Below are 22266 nucleotides of genomic sequence, written 5' to 3'. Positions count from 1 at the left end.
TGTCTTCCTCCAGCATGAACTCTGTCCTTTCCATCTTTGTCTGTGTTTGGTCCTGCGAGCATTGGGTTCTTTATTTTCATGCAGTTTTTATCTGTATTTGATGTTATCATGTTTTCTGGAAACTGTACAATCTTCCATTTTTCTTGTAAAGAAGCACTAAAGCATTTATTTCTCAAAGACCCCAAATTCATTAAGAGATCTTTGCTGCCTTCTTCCTTTGGCTGTTTTCTTTCCATTTCAAGTACCATTATGGTATTTCAGGCAGCTTCCTGTGAGAAATCCATTTCTATGCTGTTATTCTTCCTTGTAAAAAGGTGGCTGCGCTGGGGGTGTAGCTGTTTTGAAATTTTAAGAACCCTCTTGAAGCCGGGATTGTGCGGATCAGGCCTGGGATTTCTGTAATATGTACTGAAGAATGCACCAGTTATTTAGGAACTTAATTCCCAATATGGTTCCTCTTTGATTAAGGACAAAAGCCAACATCTCATGGCATTATTGGAAAGCCGAAAACTAGTTAATGATCTAAACTCTTTAACTCGCTGTTTCTTGACTATTTAAAGGACTTTGATTCTATTACAAACAGGCTCATTCTGTTCTTTCTCTTTCACATTTTTCCCCCTTTTCTTTCTTCTCCTTTTCTTTTCGCTCCAGCCTGTGTAATTTGTAGCTCATTTCCTCTTCTGTCTGGGGGCTGAAAGCTTGTGAGTGGCTTACAATGGCTAGAGCAAGAGTTCTTGAGATGAGCAGCATCCATGTTTTGTGCTCAAAAGGTTAAACACCGTTAGACTGTTTGGAAAACAGATTTTATTCATGGCATTTAGATCATGAAATAATCCCCTCTACTCAAATACATCAATCTCGGCTTGTGGGCAATGCTGTTTTCTTTTTAATGAAAGGTTAGTTCAAATACAGCTCTTCTGCGCCTTGCATTCTGCCCTTGCCATTTCTATAGAAGCACATATTAGTAGTAGTTTATTACTTGATGAACTTTCTATTAATGACCTGGTTTGCCAGCAATTTTAAATATCTAAGTGTGAATGGAGCTGCTCACAAATGCACAAATTTTTTCGCAGATGCCACCAAGAACAAGAACCTTTCTTCTAATAATCTGCATATAGAGCACCCTAATGATCATGCAGCAGAATTATTTTTTTTTTCATATGGGATTACTATTGTCTCTTTACATACAGATTCTAGGTGATATTTGGTCCTAATTTCCTATATAGAACAACAAAAGTGAGGCATTTTGAGTCTGGAAATTCATTTTGATGTATATAATTTATCGACTGACCCCTCATCATTGGTAATAAAATGAAAAAAATAAAAATAAAAAAATAAAAATAACTAACTGGAGATGCATAGCTTTTACCATTACTGCTTGTCTGGTAACTTTCTACTTGTTAGCTATTACCATTATCACAATTTCCAGGCAGCAGTAGTGCGGTGTAAATAAAGGGACTCTGTGGGGACAAACAATCACAGTAGTAGTGTCCATAGAGAGGAGGAGAAAGCTGCATGTAAATGCAGCTTTCTCCTCCTCTGTTGAGTAGGCAATTCTTGAGAACGAACAATTCTTTCCTGTGTCAGCCCATGTAAGGCGTCTTTCACACTAGTGCTAAAATCTTCAGGCAGGTTGTTCCGGCAGTTCATCTGGCATAACTGGCTGCTACCTTTCTCCACCGGTGCCCATTGACTATAATAGGACCTGGTGGGGATCTGGCTGGTTTCCGACATTAGTGCTGGGATTCGTCCAGAAAAAAAACCGTGTTTGACACAGTTTTTCTCCTACCAAATCCAGACACTAATACCAGAAACTGTCCGGATCCCTGCCAGGTCACTTTATAGTCAAATGGCTCAGGCGGGGAAAGGTAGTATTCAGTTACGATGAACTCCAGCAGGCTATTCCTCTGCCAGAACAACCTACCAGAAGATTTTAGCCCCAGTGTGAAACTAACCTCACGGGGCCTTTTACATGTCAGGAGAGATGACAAGTCCTCTTTAAAGATGTGCACACACACACACTGCAATAAAGTACCATTATCTACTAAATGGATAAACTGGACGACTGTGTACACTGGAACTGTACTTGGAAGGCTCATTTTTCCCTTGGCTGATAATATTGCTGAAATGTTAATTCTTATTATACTTATTTTATTATATTGCATACAATAAAAGAAATGGCAGGACCAGGCAGTCTGGTGTGATACTCTTTATATTACCCAATATGTATATGCTGTTATACAGGAATATTAAATCACTTTCCGTTATTTACCCAAGCAGTAAAAACATCTTCTACATAAATTTTTCTGCCTATATGTAACCCTTCTCTTGGATGGCTAGAAGATGCATGGGCTTTTCTGAATGTAGCTTTTTAACAGCATGTTTTAAAGAGTAACCATCATGTTTTTTTCTAATGTGTACTATGTAGGGACAGTGATAGGGACAATTTTTTCTAATATACTTTATTTAGTAACGTTGTACGTTTGTAGTAGAAAACTTGCCCATAAATGTCCCTTAGCAGTTTTCTCTAAATGAGCGTTGCTAAGGCATATCCATCTTCCTATTACAGTACAGTGCAGTACTGACTGAGCTGCCACCCTCACTCCTTCCTTATACACTGTACAGTATATTACTATGTGTACCCTAAATATGTGTTCATCTCCCTGCTATTTCTCACTTTTCAGCATGGCCAGTGCTGACAGTGAGCGATCCTGCTGGCTGGTTGCACTGGGGTTGCAGCAGGATCTCTCACTGTCAGTGCTGGCCATGCTGATCAGTGAGAAATAGCAGGTAGATGAACACAAACATTTGGGTACACATAATAATATACTGGAAACTATGGGGGTCATTTATTAAAACTGGTCTTTTAGACGCCAGTCTTAATAACCCTTATATCTGGCAGTGGATCCGCCAAAGTTATGAAGATGCACAGGCCTCTACATAACTTCAGTGCATCGAGCGCCAGTTCTAAACGTAAGACAGCTTTCTTTTTGGCTTTCATTTAGACAATTTTCTACATCTAAAACAGGCATAGAAAATGATGAATCAGACGGGCCTGCCAGCCCATGCCACTCCCACTATTTTAGACCTGGAGTGAGTGGGAAAAGTCGCAGATTCTGCGCCAGAAATACGCCTAATATAGGTGTATTTCTGGATAATAAATGACCCCCAATGTGCCGGAGCAGTGAGGGCAGCCATCTTTACAGTCAGTACTGCACTGTACTTTACTAGGAAGATGTATATGCCTTCGCAATGCTCACTTACAGAGGACATTTCTGGGCAAGTTTTCTAGTATAAATGTGCAACTTCACTAAATAAACTATATTAGAAAAGTGTTCCCTATCTCTATCCCTACACATTAGAAGAAAAAAAGACAGTTGCTCTTTATTTTTTTTTAACTTTATCTTGCAGCACATATCATATTGTTTTCTCCTTATTGACAGGCAAACTTAACAGCCAAGAAAACTACAATAATTTTACCAACAACAACCCAGGAAACCCACGACTGTCACCTCTTCCCAGTCTGACCGTGGTGCTTCCACTTGTTCAAATAAAGCAGCCCATGACATTAGGAACTATCACAAAACGCACAGGGTAAGCAGATTCTAATATTGAATATTTATCCCAGAGGCTTGGGCGCTTCTAAAGCTGTTTATTAATACTTAGACCAATGTTAATAGAGTACATTAGAGTAAAAGTATTACTCCTGCCTATGCCCAATGTATTGTTGTATTTTCGAGTTATTAAAGGCGTATTCTGGTTATATAAATGTATCTCCTATCCACAGGATAGGGATAACTATTAGATTGGTGGTGGTCCTACTGCTCGGACCCCCCCCAATCACAAGAACTGGGGCCCCCCTAAATAAACAAAGCGGCTAGTCGGACATGCACGTGGCTTCTCCATTTATTTCTTTGGGAGTTCTGGAAATAGCCAACCGCTGTACTCGGCTGCCTTTGGATCTTCTATAGAAATGCATGGAGTGGATAGGGAATAACTGGAATACCCCTTTAAAGTATTGCCTAGTATTATCAAATATTATAGACTTTCTTACATTCTTATCATTTATCATTAGAATGTTTTGTTTTAGATTTTTATGCTGGAGACCAGTATGCAATTGGACATGGCAATATCTGTCTATTTTTATGACATTTTTGAAATTTTTTAAAATTAAAAATCGCTTGTTGAAGGGACCGGCACTTTTTTTTTTTTTTTTTACAGTATTTTGCTTCTATTTATTTATTTATTTTTTAATTTTTTCGCTTTTTTTGTTCCACTACAGGGACTTCAACATTTCAGGGTCTGATCCCTGTTTCAATGTAGTACAATACATGCTGTATTTTACTACATTGACTGTCAGTGCTTATGACACCCAGCCTCGGGGATGAGCCTCACAGCCTGCTATGGAGCCTGCAGCGCCGGGGGCGATGGAGCGATCCTGCTATCCTCATATATGCTGTGGTCAGCATTGATCGCGGCATATAAAAGGTTAATCTGGCAGGATCGTTTTTATTTTTTAACCCAGGTATATATTTTTAAAAATAACCTTTAAAAGCCTTCATAAATCGAGCACCCTTCTCCTTTCAGTTCTATTGATATGAGGGATATATAGCTAGAAGCTGCAGTGTGGGCTATTGGTGGTGATTTTTTATTACAGTTTTTTTTTTTATTTTGTTTTCTCTTTATTACTTTCTTTTTAAATTGTACACATTCTGCCCCCATAAGTCCATGCAAGACCTTTGGAGGGAATTTTAACTTACATTTCTTTATTGCTTTCTCCTGTGACTGGGGCTGACATATTAGCCCCACTTATGGGGGAACTGAGGTTGTAACAAGGCTGTTGAGCCTCACTGCAGAGCTGATCTGGGTCTGTTAGAACCCAGCACCTTGTGCAGTTGCCCGGCCTCCAGTGCCCACATTATTACTAGCATTGCTGCTCCCTGATCTGTATACACAGTGCTTAGTGAGTGCCGTGTATATAGCACTGAAGAAGGCCTTTTCTGTGGGAAACCCAGCTGTCACTGTTAATGGTCTCCCCACTCCTGCTGCTGCATGATTAGTGTGCAGCTGCCATCTCTGCAAGGATGTTTAGGAATGTCCTTGAGATAAAGGCGGAGAGACGGACATATATAGCTAACGGGCGATCCGGAAATCATTAACATTATTCACCAGGGTTTCATATGTAACAATACAGTTATATTTTGTAGCAAGGATTTGAAACAATTTATACTCTTACATTTTCAGTTGCAAATATGGTTTGCATTTAATTATGAATGTATTTTGAGATATCTGTATCAATAACTTCAGATAACATAAGGGTACTAATATGCCACCAAGGTTTTTTTTTTATGTTTTTGTATAAAGTTTATAAGGCTACTTTCACATTAGCGTTTTTCTTTTCCGGCATAGAGTTCCGTCACAGGAGCTCTATACCGGAAAATAACTGATCAGGCATATCCCCATGCATTCTAAATTGAGAGTAATCCGTTCAGGATGCATCAGGATGTCTTCAGTTCAGTCATTTTGACATGCTACGGTTTTATCTCCGGCAAAAAAAAATTAAGACTTGCCTGAATGCCGGATCCGGCATTTTTTTTCCATAGGAATGTATTAATGCCGGATCCGGTATTCAAAATACCGGAATGCCAGATCCGTCCTTCCGGATACGTTTTGCCTGATGACACCGGAAAAACGGATCCGGTATTGCAATGCATTTTTCTGACTGATCAGTCTGAAAAATGCCTGATCAGTCAGAAAAAATGACATGCGTTTGCATACAGTTTGCATACGGAGCTGCCTGCCGGAATCAAACAACGCAAGTATGAAAGTACCCTAAGGCTATTTTCACACTTGTGGCAGGACAGATCCGACAGGCTGTTCACCATGTCGGATCCGTCCTTCCGCTATTTCGCCGTGCGGCCGGACCGCTGCTCCGTCCCCATTGACTATAATGGGGACGGGGGCGGAGCTCCGGCGCAGCACGACTGTGCACGGCGAAAGCCGCCAGACTAAAAAGTCCTGCATGTCCGACTCTTTAGTCCGGCGGCTTTCGCCGTGCTGCGCCGGAGCTCCGCCCCATCCCCATTATAGTCATTGGGGACGGAGCGGCGGTACGGCGGCACGGCAAAATAGCGGAAGGACGGTTCCGACATGGTGAACAGCCTGTCGGATCCGTCCTGCCGCAAGTGTGAAAGTACCCTAACTTGTTTTACTTTTTAAATTTTTTTTTATTTGTTGCTTTATTTACATCGGCAACACAGATCTGTGACCAGTAGCCGAAGCCTTTGGCATTTTTCTGTTTCACTGCAACCCGGGCCTGTAGCTTTTTGTGCACTGTTTAATGTCTGCACAGGGTTACATAGTCACTAGAGAAGCCAATCACAAAACAAATTCTTTCTCCTGAGGCTGCAGACTTATAATGTTAATAACATGCAGAGCTGACACACCATTCATTGATACAAGGAACATTTGTGAACTGCTTGTGACCCATTTCAGGTGGGGTTTCACATAATTGCATTTTTTGCATTTCATTCTAGCATACTCTCATGTTTTTAGCTTTTTGTTTGACAAATATGTTCTTCAAGGCCATCACTACAATAATGGTAGAGCAGAAAATAGGTTCCTAGTTTTCTTATGTGCATTTATATGTTTTATATACACTATGGTTATTATCATGTTGCTTATGGATGTAGATGTCATATTGGTTTTAATTTAGTGAATCATTGAAATGTTCGCACAGCAGTCTGTATGGAATCTTTGCATCCTCTGAAGCTTTTGCTCTGCCATAGAGGTTGTTGTATGGACACACAACTCTGAACTTTCCATCCAGAAATGTGCAAAAATTGTGCTTTGTACCACATTTATTCTGTTTTAGGCATGTTCTTTTTTTTACTTGCCCAACACAGGGGTATAGCGTAATGGCAAAGGAGCGTAGCCTTTGGAATTTCTGGTGTAAAACAGGACCACTCATAGTTGCTCTAACCTTAAGCTAGGCAGTCTAAAGTACCAAATTTATCTTCTAGCATCAGCCACTGTTCTAAATTTACACTGTCAGGACAGGTTTGGTAAATCTGTACCAATGTAGCTATAAAGATTTGTATTGAGTTCTCAGATTGGTTACAATATATTATTATGTATTATGCATTTAAAGTGTATCCATGGACAAAGTTGAAAAGTAATTTTTTGGCCAGTTTTATGGTGCTCTACTTGTCCCTAAATATACACTTAGTTAAACAATACCATTCTGGAGAACCCTTGTTGTCCTGTTCTAGACTGCAACTGGAACCTGTACTGACGAGGACACGTAACTAGCACTATAACAGACCATTAGGGGGTTGAGCAAATACTCCAGTGGCCAAGAACCCCATTACTTAAAGTTGTAGGTGCTTGAAGACTCATATTGTCAAAGTGTGTTCATGTAGAATGACTGCTTATGTGAGGAGAAAAAATAACCATGAAAGTACATGGAATTGAATGTCAGTGTTATACTGGCTCACCAGAGCACCAGAGGATCCTCAGGTGGGCCCAAGCTCTAATACCATAGTGAGCCCCAAAGGTCCTGGACAGAATCATCAATTTGGCTACCTTTAGAGGTAATCATTTGCCACAAGAGTCTATTTATTTAATTCAAAACATATTAGACTTCATTGACACTATTGGAGATGGACCCCAAGAATAATTTCTTCGTGTGGGCCTGAGGAACCCCAGTCCGACACTAGTGTTTTACATTAGCAGTAAAAGAAAAAATATTGGATGTGCCTGATATGTTTTCAAGAAAGGTCAATTGATACGCTTCCAATATTAGGTCTTATCCTAGGGATTTTGAGGTCATAGATAAACCAAACAAGGCTTTAGTAGCTCTTTCATTCATATGCATGTCTGTCTTTCATGTGGCAATGTGTCAACCTTTAGCATCCTGGCTGCCCTCTCGCTTTATAAAAAATGTGTTGGTAAAGTGGACAAGGTGAAAATCCAGGGCTTGAACGAGACAAACAGAGACTGAGCCTTTGCTGAAATAACTTATTTGGATACTCGTGTCTGAACCACATCAGACTTATTGAACTTCATCCAATCCATATGTCTTCTAAAGCAGGCCAAGCGGACTCTGGCCATGATTGGTAACGCTATAAATATATGTGTTACAGACACACAGCAAATATAATAATCATTTTCCACACGGTCAGTAAGTAGTCTAATACCAGAGCCAAAATATAATTAGTTTTCAGTTTAGAGTTGAGCCGGTTTCCCCTTAATTCTGGTTCAGCCTTAGAATTGGATATAAAATATTTCCATTTCTCTCCTACATCTGTCAGGAAGCTGATGTGAATAAAGGATTTTCACAAGGCATATATCCTGTTTGGATGGCTTAAACTTCCAAGTTGCTCTGAGCTCACACACTGGGAACCTAGATGACCACATGATGAGAACACTTTGCATGTGTAGGAGCAGCATGTTCCTCCTCCTATTAAGTTTTGGCAGCTCAGCTTAATCACTTTCACATCTCGTGGCCTAACTGTAACCAAGCACGGTCTTGTGTTTGGAACTGGAAGGTCGCACAGGGATAATTCAAAATGGATAACAAACACCTTTTCATTTTATTTTCAGCTAAAAAGAATTCAGGCAGTATTAATTATATATAAATATATATATATATATATATATATATATATATATATATATATACAGTACAGACCAAAAGTTTGGACACACCTTCTCATTCAAAGAGTTTTCTTTATTTTCATGACTATGAAGGCATCAAAACTATGAATTAACACATGTGGAATTATATTCATAACAAACAAGTGTGAAACAACTGAAAATATGTCATATTCTAGGTTCTTCAAAGTAGCCACTTTTTGCTTTGATTACTGCTTTGCCCACTCTTGGCATTCTCTTGATGATCTTCAAGAGGTAGTCCCCTGAAATGGTCTTCCAACAGTCTTGAAGGAGTTCCCAGAGATGCTTAGCACTTGTTGGCCCTTTTGCCTTCACTCTGCGGTCCAGCTCACCCCAAACCATCTCGATTGGGTTCAGGTCCGGTGACTGTGGAGGCCAGGTCATCTGGCGCAGCACCCCATCACTCTCCTTCATGGTCAAATAGCCCTTACTTTCAAAGTTTTCCTAATTTTTCGGCTGACTGACTGACCTTCATTTCTTAAAGTAATAATGGCCACTCGTTTCTCTTTACTTAGCTGCATTTTTCTTGCCATAATACAAATTCTAACAGTCTATTCAGTAAGACTATCAGCTGTGTATCCACCTGACTTCTCCTCAACGCAACTGATGGTCCCAACCCCATTTATAAGGCAAGAAATCCCACTTATTAAACCTGACAGGGCACACCTGTGAAGTGAAAACCATTTCAGGGGACTACCTCTTGAAGCTCATCAAGAGAATGCCAAGAGTGTGCAAAGCAGTAATCAAAGCAAAAGGTGGCTACTTTGAAGAACCTAGAATATGACATATTTTCAGTTGTTTCACACTTGTTTGTTATGTATATAATTCCACATGTGTTAATTCATAGTTTTGATGCCTTCAGTGTGAATCTACAATTTTCATAGTCATGAAAATAAAGAAAACTCTTTGAATGAGAAGGTGTGTCCAAACTTTTGGTCTGTACTGTATATATATATATATATATATATATATATATAGAGAGAGAGAGAGAGAGAGAGAGAGAGAGAGAGAGAGAGAGACAGAGAGAGCATTCATAAAATAAAGAAGAAACTGGTGTAAAGTAGAACTGGCTTTGTTGCCCATAGCAACCAATCAGATTCCACCTTAAATTTTTGACAGCTCCTTTGGAAATTGAAAGAAGTAATCTGATTGGTTGCTATGGACAACTAAGCCAGGTCTACTTTACACTAGTTTGATAAATCGGCCAATATGTATGTATCAGCCTGCCCCCTATCTATCTCTATGTCTGTCTATCGATCTATCTATCTATCTATCTATCTATCTATCAGCCATTCATATATATTTGTCTACCCATCATCATCTACCTATCCATCCATTCATTAATTTCTTATTTCTGTTGCTAGTGTATTGTGAAATGCTAGTTATAGAAAATGGTAAGTGACAAACAATATGGTCTCCATAAGAGCCCCTGGCTGAAATGGACCTTTCCTTTTACATTCTCTTGACCTCTGCATTAAGACTTCTTTTTCTGAAGGATATGTTTTAATGGATCAAAGCACGAATGTAATCAATCACAATGTGATCCATCAGATATCTATTATGTCTGGGGAGAATAACATTAGCATAGAGGACTCTTTCCCCCCCCCCCCCTCTTCCCCCCCCAAACACACACAGATTTCTTTGCAATATGTACAAATAAACCGTTGTGTTAACAGAGCCTTACTTGTATAGTTGCAACATATTCTGTTGTACTTATCAATCAGGGGAAGCAGTAAGCGTGCATGTCAAAAACAAATGAAAAATCATTGACTATGTGACTAAAGTATTGAAAACTCACACAAATGTCTGGGCACCTTTAGAGCTTGCAATCTACAATTAGTGGAGTGACTTAATATGGAAAGTGCAGATTTTGTTGAGTGGTTCAGCCAGTTATATGTTAGTCACCCAGCTAGTATTTGAAATAAAGATGGGTGAAATTCTTTGAGATTCGCTTTGTGTCCGAATTTTTCAAAAAGTTCAGTTTAGACCTGATTTGTCATGAGTTAAATTTGCTCCAGTTGCCCTGAAAATTTGTATATAACACCCTCTAGTCTCCTCAGTTTATACACAATAATGGGAAAGCACTTGTGCTTAAAATGCAATTAAGGATTCTCTTTATTGGAAAACCGCCACTTTCAAGTATTTACTTAAGACAGAAGAAAGTGTGTTTGTGATGTTTTGGACAAAACAACTTGTAATTTGTCAAGCTAAATAGTAGGTTAAAACCGCATGGTGGCAATGGCGATGTCCTTTTAGTGTCCTAGGATTCAGAATTTTTATGAACAGATATGATCTCTTTTTATTAATTTTTACAACTTTTTGCTCTTCCCTCTCCCCTCCTTTTAAGCTCTTGAACGCTATGACAACATTACCAAATAGTGTCAGATTGACTCTGATATATACATAGCTAAGGGTAAACGCATGATGATGACGTTAACAAACAGTGTGTTTAAAAACACACTACGCTATTACGTGTTATACTTTTTCATATTAGAAAGCTTCCAAAAATTGTCCCTTATTGAAGAAGATGGTGTTTAAACACACAGGTTGTTATGGGGAAAAAAACTGTGGCTTGTTTGGACCAAGCATGCAAAAATGATGCCTTTACAGGGCCAGAATGCCTGCCCATATTTATATACGCACAGGTGTTACTTGTAAAAATAAAGAGTGGCTTGTTCTGCACAAGCAGCCAAAAATTATGCCTTAACAGGGACAGAATGCCTTCCTGTTTTTATACATGCACAATTGGTAATTATCAGAAGACAGAGAGAGACTTGTTCTGAATGAGTCTGGGAAACTTTCCCTTTTAATTGGTAGCAGCAGCAGTACAGTGTGGATTTGAAAAAGGTAGAATAATAGTACTATGTGGCTACAAAATAATTCCATGGGGTCAGGGAACACGGTATTGAAAAAGGCCAGAGACCAGGTAGGACTGTACCTGGGTGTTGAGGTGGTATGTCTCCTGTTGATAATTTGCCACAGACTGGTGTGGCACATGAACCAGTATTTCCTGGTAATAAAGTATTTTGGCCTCCCTTTTGGCAAGAGGAAAACATTCCCCCATTTTGATTACGCCTATCTTTATGTAAGCAAGCAAGCATACAGCTTGCCTTTCTGGTCAGCATTCCAGAGGATCAATACTTTCCAGTTTTGGCCCCACTTAGATGATTGTGGCCAGTGTAGTCGTTATCATCATCATCATCCTGCTCCACCACCACAGATTCCTCCTCTGGTGACAGCTTCTAATCCTCCTCTTCTAGGGGACTTTCTCAATGTGGGTCCCCAACATCTACGAAGTATAAGCTGTTCTTCCGCTCTCCCTTTTTTCATCAACGTGAAACATCAGGGTGATGATCAGAGTGTTTATGCCCTCTTCAATACGTGATAGGCATCTCTGAAGGGGTGGCAATGCTTGACCTTGAAATTACACATGCTCCCTGCTGAGGGAGTCTGGTGCATGACAAAATCATTTACACTGCTTGTACAGACACTCTAGCAACCAGTCACTACCACTGCAACTACAACAACCACTATGGTTACAAGTGCCACTACTACCACCACCACAGCTATGCATGGGGTCCCCCCCCCCCCGAGCTTCCTCTTCATGGCAGTCCAAATGCTGACTGTTCTCACACAACATCATCAACTCATCAACCATGAGATTCTCTTGACTATTTTCCATAGTATGTGGTGGGATTTTGTTGCCTCTTAATAATAAAATTAAATTAAAGAAGCCAAACAAGGAGGGGGCATTGAATACAGATACGATGCAACAAAAACTGAAGGGCTTCTCTGGGATTGCAAGGACGCGTAGTAGCAGGAGAAATGCTCTGACCCCTGGCTCCAAGGCATGGTGTCAGACTCATAAGCGACCTCCAAATCATCCTACTGAGAGGATGAGTGAGCCATCCAGTCGACAACCAGGGATAACTGTGGCCTACTATTACTGGCTGGATGGCTGGGCTGCTACTGCTGCTACCCACATTCTAACTCTGAGGATGAGGCTTTTGTCTTTACTTTTGCTCTTTTCCATTTTCAAGACATTTTATTATGAGGACTATAAATGAAAAGTGAAAAGTTTCCTAAATGAAAAATCATGTGTTTGGTACACACAGTACTGAATGGTACTAGCAAAATTGCAAGTGTGTTTTCTGTAATTTAAAGACAAAGACACAATTAAGCCTGCCGGATCTTCCTGCATTCCGGCATTGCCCGCCGTGTTTTGTTTCCTGCTGATTCTCTACATATTTGCCAGGTTGTGGCTTGAACTCCGCCGGTCCCCCTTATAGTTTATGGGGCTGGACGGCAATGCTTTAGCTTCCCGCTATGCCCCTGCCGGAACAGCCTGCTGGATATTTAGCGCTAGTGTGAAACTAGCCTTAGGAAAAAAATTAACTAATTTGAGCAGGAGTAGGGGGATGCTCTGCTATGTCATTTACAACGGATAATTCTGGAAGCATTAAACATTATTTAGGCTGGGAATTAATCATTAGAAATTTTGGCTTGTACTTTTTTCTGTGTTGAGTTAGAAAAGAAATAGTACATCAGGCATTGCCGAAATGTCAAGGAATGATTAGAAAGAGGGTGTTGGTTAGCAATGGATGACTACATCCACCTGTAGCCTTTGTTGGCAGTTCCTTCTTTATATTAATGAGAAAAATATTGCAACATGCTATCAAAATGACAGACACTGCGATGGATTCTATTATAAGTTATTTCTGAGACCTGATATATGGTGGATTCGGAATAACGATATAGGTATGAGGGGAAACTACAGTGCAGTTGTGATCATATAGGTAGAATTTTTTACTTTATGGTTTTGCTAAGGATTAGGATTATGGTAATAGGCCTGGACCATGTCAGTTATCTCCGAGCTGATGAGTTGTTGATGGAACAAATTAGTCATTACTGGACAAATGTGCCACTTTACAGATTCACAACTTAAATCTTTATGAATCGTCAATCTGGAAAACTTTCTAATCTGGCATGGTTTTCAAAAGCTGTATGCTCCTCAGCCACTTCCAGGAGTTGCTGGAACTCTCTAGTCCTGGCAGTTCCCATGAGTTTCAGCAGCACTATTAATTGGATGACTCTGCAGTCTGGAACCCCTTTATTTTGGAATAAAATGATATTTCAGTAGCAGCCAATTTGCAGGGATAACATGTTATTATTCATATCCACGTCTAATAACAGACCTTTTCTGTTCTTTCATTTTATGTGGTTGATTTTATGTAGCTGGCTATCCATATAACATTTGTGAAATTTGTATATTTCTTATATAGCTTTTTTTAAAATATTTTTGGCACATTTCAATAATAAGAATATCCTTTCCAGATATTCTTATACCTAATATAGAAAATAAAGTGCACGTAATAAAAATATTATCAATAGATATTATTTAGCATATGTGACCATGCGATACATATGGTACCTAAATGCTTCTTTTTATACTTTGCATTAGTATAAATTTGCTAGAAGACGCAAAAATGTGACATAAGCGAGAACACAATTAATAAACAAGTGGAAAGCCTTAAATGTGTTTTTTTGTAAAGCACGTATTAATAAAGGCTACTTGATTAAATACTTTGTGGCTGCTGTAATGAAGCTTAACATGAAGACATGATCTATTTGGAGAGATTTAAAAGAAACGCCTAAGAACCATGAATCCTGGCATGCATAAGATAGCCGAATTGAGACGGCAGCCTTAACTTAAACCTCCAGGGGGCAAAGCATGTGCTTAACATATTTAACATCTGCCCCCATATTTCTAGAAACACATAGCAATGGAAGTCTGTACACTGTAATATTTCGACAGGACAGAGACCATCTGCTGTGCGCTGAGAAGTGTAGGAGGCATGCATTAGTACAAATGGCAAAAGACAGATGTATTTACACCTACTTGGTCAGCACCTTTGAGCAGTGCTGGAAGGAAACACAGCACTTCTTTTTCAAAGCAGCTGCTTAACCCCGTAATTGTGCCGAAATACATGATGCACGAAGGAATGGCCACACTTTTCACTTGCTTATCTTGTATTGTTTCATTTTAACATTACTGCAAAGTCACACATGTTGGGGTATCAATGATGGATGAATAAATGGATAGATACATTTTCTCACAAATCAATATTTTTTTTTTACTTTATCATCCTGTGTGATGACTCATGTTAGTTTGTAAAAATAACGGTCATTAAAGGGGTTGTCCATCCTTGGACCCACCAACCATTGGGGTCCTCTCCTATCCATGAACGTAAAAAACCTGCAATCACATGTCTGACGTCTCGTAGATGCTCTGTCCATGACTGCTGCAGCTTGGTCCCATAATTGCTATTCCCAATCACAGGGCTCAGTAGTCAAAACGACTTGGATGGTATATCAATTTTGTGACGTAGCATTCAAGCTGCTCTGACTGCTGAGGACTGGGATTAGCCGCAGCGGTCACAGGGCCAAGCCACTTCCTGGTCCTGCAGGGACCAGAACTGTCCTTACGACCTCTTTCACACGAACGATACGTGTGAATGCGATCAGGGTGCGTTCAGTGAAACTCTCACCATTTCGCAAGCAGGTTAAGTCAGTTTTGTCTGCGATTGCGTTTAGTGTTTCAGTTTTTCCACACAGGTGCTATCAGTTTTAATGTGTTTTTCACACCCATGATAAAAAAACTGAAGATTAACAAACATCTCCTAGCAACCATTAGTGAAAAACGCATCGCACCCGGACTGCATCCGGGTGCAATGCATTTTTCACTGAAGCCCCATTCATTTCTATGGGGCCAGGGCTGCGTGAAAAATGCAGAATATAGAACATGCTGAGATTCTCACACAACGCAAAACTGATGCATAAAGACCCATTAAAATTAATGAGTCAGGATTCAGTGCGGGTGCTGTGCGTTCACTTCAATCATCGCACCCGAGTGGAAAACTCGCACATGTGAAAGGGACCAAGAAGTGGCAATGATGCTTCACTACAGTATCCAGCACAGCGATGTCCATAGAAAAATGGCTCTACCAGGACCAGCTACCTATGGCAGATGGATGCTACACCGAACTCAAAGGTGGAGTCCATTTCCTGTCTCCTTCCTATGGATAAGTAAAAAAAGCTGAAGGTTTAACAAACACTGAAGGAAGATTGCAACAATAGTAAAATAATTGGTGGAACAGAAAGCAACAAAGAAAAGTGTGATATTGTGGTCTAGTGGTTGCACCTGAGTGGGACAAGTTTGGTAAAGTCTTCAGAAGATGACTCTGGCCATAGTGGTCATCTTCTGATCACTTTTATGGGAGTAAATAGCCTATAGATTGCCTATTAACACTGTACTTAATGGTACATTCTCAAGTTCACAAAAAATACAAACCCATCAAGTTCCTTATGTGAGTAATCGAGCCGTTTCTATATTACCAGACATCAAGGCTGTATGATTTCATTTGGGTATAATACTATACAGTGATATCAACAACATGGCTGACCGTGACTGAAATGTCATTCATACAGCCTGGTCTCTGGTCATACTTGAAATATTCTTTTAAGGTGAATATTAAGGTCTCACTCTGTATTTAAGTGTTACTGCTTTGAACCTCAATATCCAATACTCTTGTATAGAGGAAGCTTATTTTGGCCAGAACATATTAGAGACTTGGACCTGGTTGTGTCTTTATAAGTGTAAAAAATGAAAAATACAGTTTCTGCTCTGTAGACAAGCTTTTCTATTAGTCTGGAATGGAAAATCAGGTTTCCAGTGTGATGACCCTACTGAACAAGACTGCAGTCACACACTCTCTTTCAGAGCAGGCAAAAGATGCCACCCTTTAAAAAAAGTTTGCCCGCTAACTACATGAAAAATCATACTTTCCTATAGCAAGAGGAGAATTTACTATAATTAACCTTTACTGAGTTGTTAACATTAATTCAGTGTTCGAACCGTTATTTGGCATGAAAGAGACAGTATTAAAATAGATCTCTGACAGGGATAGCAAGTCAGTAGTTTTATCCACTTCGTATCCCCTCCAAAAGAACGATAATAATAATAATAATAATAATAATAATAATAAAAAAAGCTATACTTTGACTCATGGTGCTCTGTCAAGCTTGAACCTTTGTCATCAGTCTCTGCAAATGTGACAAAATGTTTTTCCCATCAAAACAACCCAACAGACCCCATTATAAGTCAGTGGGGCCTGTCAGGTACCTGTGGTATCCCCCATAAGTCAGATCCTACAGTAGCATACCTTACCATGTTAGGCTTATTTTACAATCCCTGGCATATTGGAGGCACATTCAAATCTTCTTATGATCTGCTTTGCTGAGCTTTCATCAAATAAAGGCTGAATATCCATTCTTTAAGAGATGTGGAGGACTCCCTATTAAAAGGTCTCTGTCAGTAGATTTGTACCTATGAAACTGGCTTTCCTGTTACATGTGCGCTTGGCAGCTGAATGCATCTGTGTTGGTCCCATGTTTATACACTGAACTCACCAGACATGTCACCCATTGAGCATGTTTGGGATGCTCTGGATCGGCGTATACGACAGCGTGTTCCAGTTCCTGCCAATATTCTGCAACTTCACACAGCTATTGAAGAGGAGTGGACCAATATTCCACGGGCCACAATCAGCAACCTGATCAACTCTACGCGACAGAAATGTGTTGCACTGCGTGAGGCAAATGGTGGCCACACCAGATACTGACTAGTTATCTGACACCCCCCCCCCCCTCCCGTAAGGCAAAACTGTGCACATTTCAGAGTGGCCTTTTATTGTGGGCAGTCTAAGGCACACCTGTGCAATATTCATGCTGTCTAATCAGCACCTTGATATGCCACACCTGTGAGGTGGGATGGATTATCTCGGCAAAGGAGAAGTGCTCACTAACACAGATTTAGACAGATTTGTGAACAATATTTGAGAGTAATGGGTCTTTTGTGTATGTAGAAAATGTTTCAGATCTTTGAGTTCAGTTCATGCAAAATGGGAGCAAAACCAAAAGTGTTGTGTTTATATTTTTGTTCAGTGTATGTGCCCGCATTGCTGAGAAAAAGTATGTTTCAATATATGCTAATGAGCCACTCGGAGCAATGGGGGCGTTGCTGTTACACCTAGATTCTTTGTTCTCTTTGCAACTGCTGCTCCCTCTGCACTTTGATTGACAGGGGCAGGTGAGATCATGTTTACACTGCTTGGCCATGGCAATCAAAGTGCAGAGGGTGCAGCAGTTGCAGAGAACTGAGCTTCTAGGAGTAATCACAACGCCCCCGTTACTTATTTGCATATATTAAAACATCATTTTTCTCAGCAATGTGGACACATATGAACATGGGACTTGCACACTAGCAAAAATCACAGCAGTATTTCTACACCAGGGTCAGTGTGGAGTAGAGATGCAACTTTTTTCTCATTTGTGCTTTCATAAATGTGTCTAAATCATGTCCAAGCAGCAAGCCGTGCCCACATTTCACTCCACTTTTCCAAACAGACGTGCATGACACAAATGGCTACACCTACAAAAGTTTTAAAAAAGTATCCCTACAAGTACTAATAGTAATACTTTAAATTTCAGTGTACAGTAGTAAGAGTATGAGATTGAGAATTTCTCTTTATCTCTGAACTTTGGCATAGTAGAACTCCTTTCCTAAAAGATGATGGAAAAAGTATGTGATCTCAGATCAGGGTTAAGATCTTATCATTTTAATTTTTCCCATCAATTGTGCTATTTGTTCTGAACATCCTTTGTTTGAAGTTTGGTGTAGTCACAAGTTAATGTGTTCCAGGCCCTCTTATTTTATACTAAGACAAAAAATATTTAAATATGGGTATATTAAAGAAGTTCTCCAGGCCATTTAACTTAATTTGTAGTTCATAATAACCTTTGGAAGGAAGCTCTTTTATGTAGTCCTTACCCATCCCTCGCTCCCCTGATGGCGCCGTCTCCGCTGCATTTGCTCGCACTGCGGGCTCTAACGCCCAAACATGGCCGCTTCAGGAAACGTAGCTGAACAGGAAACGTAGCGGCCACATTTGGTCGTGACCCGGGCAGCAGAGACAGCGGCATCGGGGTATTGAGAGAGAGGTAAGTACTATGTAAAAGAGATTCCTTCCATAGGTTATTAGGAGCTACTAATTAGGATAAATGTTCGGAGGACCTCTTTAATGATTAAAACAAGTATAATACATATTATAGATTATAGAAGAAGTTTGCTCCATGTAGTCCTTTAAACTGATTTTATGTTAAAGCTCTCATTTTGTAGCAAGTTACATTGTAATAATAATAATCTTCATTTACAGTATATGGTACCAACATATTTTGCAGAGCTTTACAACTCAAATCTAACCGGTTCCAGCCATGTGTTTTGTTTCTGACATTTCTTCACTGCTTCATGCTATACTTCCTGGCCTTCTTTTTCTTCACTGCTATGAAGGCTGTGGTATATGGCCGATATAACAACAATCTACACACTGCACAGGTGCCAGTGGACTTACAGAGGGTGTTCCTTTCCTCTTTAAAACCACAGTCTGTATTGACATCGAAGTTGAGCTACTTTCACACTTGCGTTTGGTGCAGATCAGTCATGGATCTGCACAGATGGATCCGTTCAGATAATACAACCGTCTGCATCTGTTCAGAATGGATCAGTTTGTATTATCTTTAACATAGTCAAGACGGATCTGTCTTGAACACCATGAAAGTCAATGGAGGACGGATCCGTTTTCTATTGTGTCATATAAAACGGATCCGTCCCCATTGACTTACAGTGTGTGTCAGAACGGATCCGTTTGGCTCAGTTTCGTCAGACAGACACCAAAATGCTGCAGGCAGCGTTTTAGTGTCTGCCTCCAAAGCGGAATGGAGACTGAACGGAGGCAAACTGATGCATTCTGAGCGGATACTTTTACATTCAGAATGCATTAGTGCCAAACTGATCCGTTTTGGACTGCTTGTGAGAGCCCTGAACGGATCTCCCAAACGTAAAGCCAAAATGCCAGTGTGAAAGTAGCCTTACCTGTACCTGATTGTTGAAGCAGGGTGTTTAAAGGGGTTGTCTCACTTCAGCCAATGGAATTTATTATGTAGAGAAAGTTAATACTAGCCACTTACTAATGTATTGTTATTCTCCATATTGCCTCCTTTCCTGGCTGGATTCATTTTTCCATCACATTATACACTGCTCATTTCCATGGTTACGACCACCCTGCAATCCAGCAGTGGTGGCCGTGCTTGCACACTATAGTAAAAAGCACCAGCCTATGTGAGCTCCCACAGTCTCGGCCACCAGAAAGTTCGGCACTTTTTCCTATAGTGTGCAAGCACAACCACCACTGCTGGATTGCAGGGTGGTCGTAACCATGGAAATGAGCAGTGTATAATGTGATGGAAAAAAGAATCCAGCCAGCAAAAGAGGTGATATGGATAATAACAATACATTAGTAAGTGCTTTGTATTAACTTTCTCTACATGATGAATGCCACTTGCTGAAGTGAGACAACCCCTTAAACCAGGCATCCTCAAACTGCGGCCCTCCAGCTGTTGCAAAACTACAACTCCCAGCATTCCCGAACAGCCTACAGGTATCAGCCTACAGCGGGGCATTGTGGGAGTTGTAGTTTTACAACAGCTGGAGGGCCACAGTTTGAGGATGCCTGCCTTAAACTGTATGTTGCAGTTGATACCTGCTGTGGGTGGTATAGTGTCCTATTACGGTAAGAACACTGCAATTAGGTTGTAATGGTACATTCATTTGCGGGAAGGGGTTAAACTGCCTATTGAGTTTAGCACTGTGGTGGCAAAAAGTTGCAATCTAACATTAAAACGGACCTTTCATGTTTTTTTTTTTATTCTAGATCAGGGGTGCACAACCTGCGCCCCGCAGAGCCATGGTTTTTCGGCCCCCATCCTGCTGGGCAGAAACACAGCTGATCGTGCAATCAACTGTGTTTCTGCCCAGAGCACCGCACAATTGCAGGATTACACCTCCTGCTCCTGCATTGTAGCAGGAGCAGGACGGGTCACCAGCTGTCAGAGACAGCGGGGAAGCCGAGGAGAAGCCAGAAGCAGTGTATCAGCGCTTCTGCCTTCTCCTCACACAGGTGAGCAGCACGCTGTGCAGTTTAGACCTGGCGATCACGTGATCGCCGGGTGTCAGGGGCAGAGGAGTACAGAGCCTCACCAGCTATGCCTTGTACAAAGCCTTGCCAGGAGGCTGGTTTTCCCGGTAACTGGAGCTCCTTTCGATGCTCCAGTTACAGTGGAAATAGTGCAAAAAAAGTATGTGTCCCCAAAGGTCTTTTATGGACCTTTTGGGGACAAATTATGTGGCAAATATATATATTAAAAGTAAAAATTTTTTTTTTTAAAACACATATTTTTTGCAGTACTGTATGTCCCCCAAGAGGTCTTTAAAAGACCTCTTGGGGGACATACAGTGCTGCAAAAAATATATTTAAATTTTTTTTTAAAACGTTTAGTAAAAAGATGTAAAAATAAAAAAGTAAAAAAAAACTATAAAAAATTAAAAGTGCAAAATAAAATTGTTCACTGTCATATTATGTGGCAAAACTATATTTTAAAAATAAATAATAAAGTGATGATAGAAAAAAAAAAATACAAAATAAATAAAATTCAAATTAAAGGAAAAAAAAAAGGAAAATGTGCAAAATAAAAGTCATTGTCCCCCGAAGGTCTTTTTGTAGCAGAAATATATTTGAAAAAATAAGTAAAAAAAAGAGATTAAATAGTAAAATACATAAACGAAAAAAACGCCCCCACACCAACCAAAACCATTACAATTATCACCCTATTTATGTAAAAACTATACATATTGTATAATAAAACGATCCAACACATATAGGGAACTAATTATAATAATTTGCATATTTTAAATATAGTTTGAATAAAAATGACTTAAAAAAAAAATTGTGCAGTTTTCCGCTAATAAAACAAAAAAATATATATTAAAAAGCCCTGTGTTATGTACTAAAAGGCTGCAAAAGTTATTTTGGTAGTCAATTTTTTTTTTTAAGTTACAAGTGTTTGAACCACTTACGCTAAATCACAAAAAAGTGACTGATTATTAAGGCCTTTTCAGGCCTGGTCATTAATCCCTTTAGGACACAGCCTTATTTCACCTTAAGGACCAGGCCATTTTTTGCAAATCTGACCAGTGTCACTTTAAGTGGTGATTACTTTAAAACGCTTTGACTTATCAGGCCATTCTGAGATTGTTTTTTCGTCACATATTGTACTTTATGGCACTGGTAAAATGAAGTAAAACAATATAATTTTTATTTATAAAAAAATACCAAATTTACCAAAGATTTGTAAAAAATTGCAAATTTCCAAGTTTCAATTTTTCTACTTCTATAATACATAGTAATACCTCCAGAAATAGTTATTACTTTACATCCCCCATATGTCTACTTCATGTTTGGATCATTTTGGGAATGATATTTTATTTTTTGGGGAAATTTTTTTTCAGAAACTTTCGAAAACCCAATTTTTAGGGACCAGTTCAGGTCTCAAGTCACTTTGCGAGTCTTACATAATAGAAACCACCCAAAATTGACCCCATTCTAGAAACTACACCCCTCAAGGTATTCAAAACTG

The 22266-nt window shown here is 39.7% G+C and overlaps 1 protein-coding gene across 4 annotated transcripts in view; it reads left to right on the top strand.

The window, feature by feature from the left end:
• The window catches only part of BCAS3 (BCAS3 microtubule associated cell migration factor), a 1315291-nt gene that overhangs the window by 550923 nt on the left and 742102 nt on the right, over nt 1–22266 (top strand). For all 4 annotated transcript variants that reach the window (XM_040424689.1, XM_040424687.1, XM_040424688.1 and 1 more), the window contains exon 16: nt 3444–3594. In XM_040424689.1, the coding sequence (XP_040280623.1) occupies nt 3444–3594 (151 nt within the window). The remainder of the gene's footprint in view (nt 1–3443; nt 3595–22266) is intronic.

Source organism: Bufo bufo, chromosome 3 (genome assembly GCF_905171765.1).
Source record: "Bufo bufo chromosome 3, aBufBuf1.1, whole genome shotgun sequence".
Taxonomy (NCBI): domain Eukaryota; kingdom Metazoa; phylum Chordata; class Amphibia; order Anura; family Bufonidae; genus Bufo; species Bufo bufo.
Note: the sequence above shows the minus strand (reverse complement) of the source record. Positions and strands in the feature narration are given on the sequence as shown.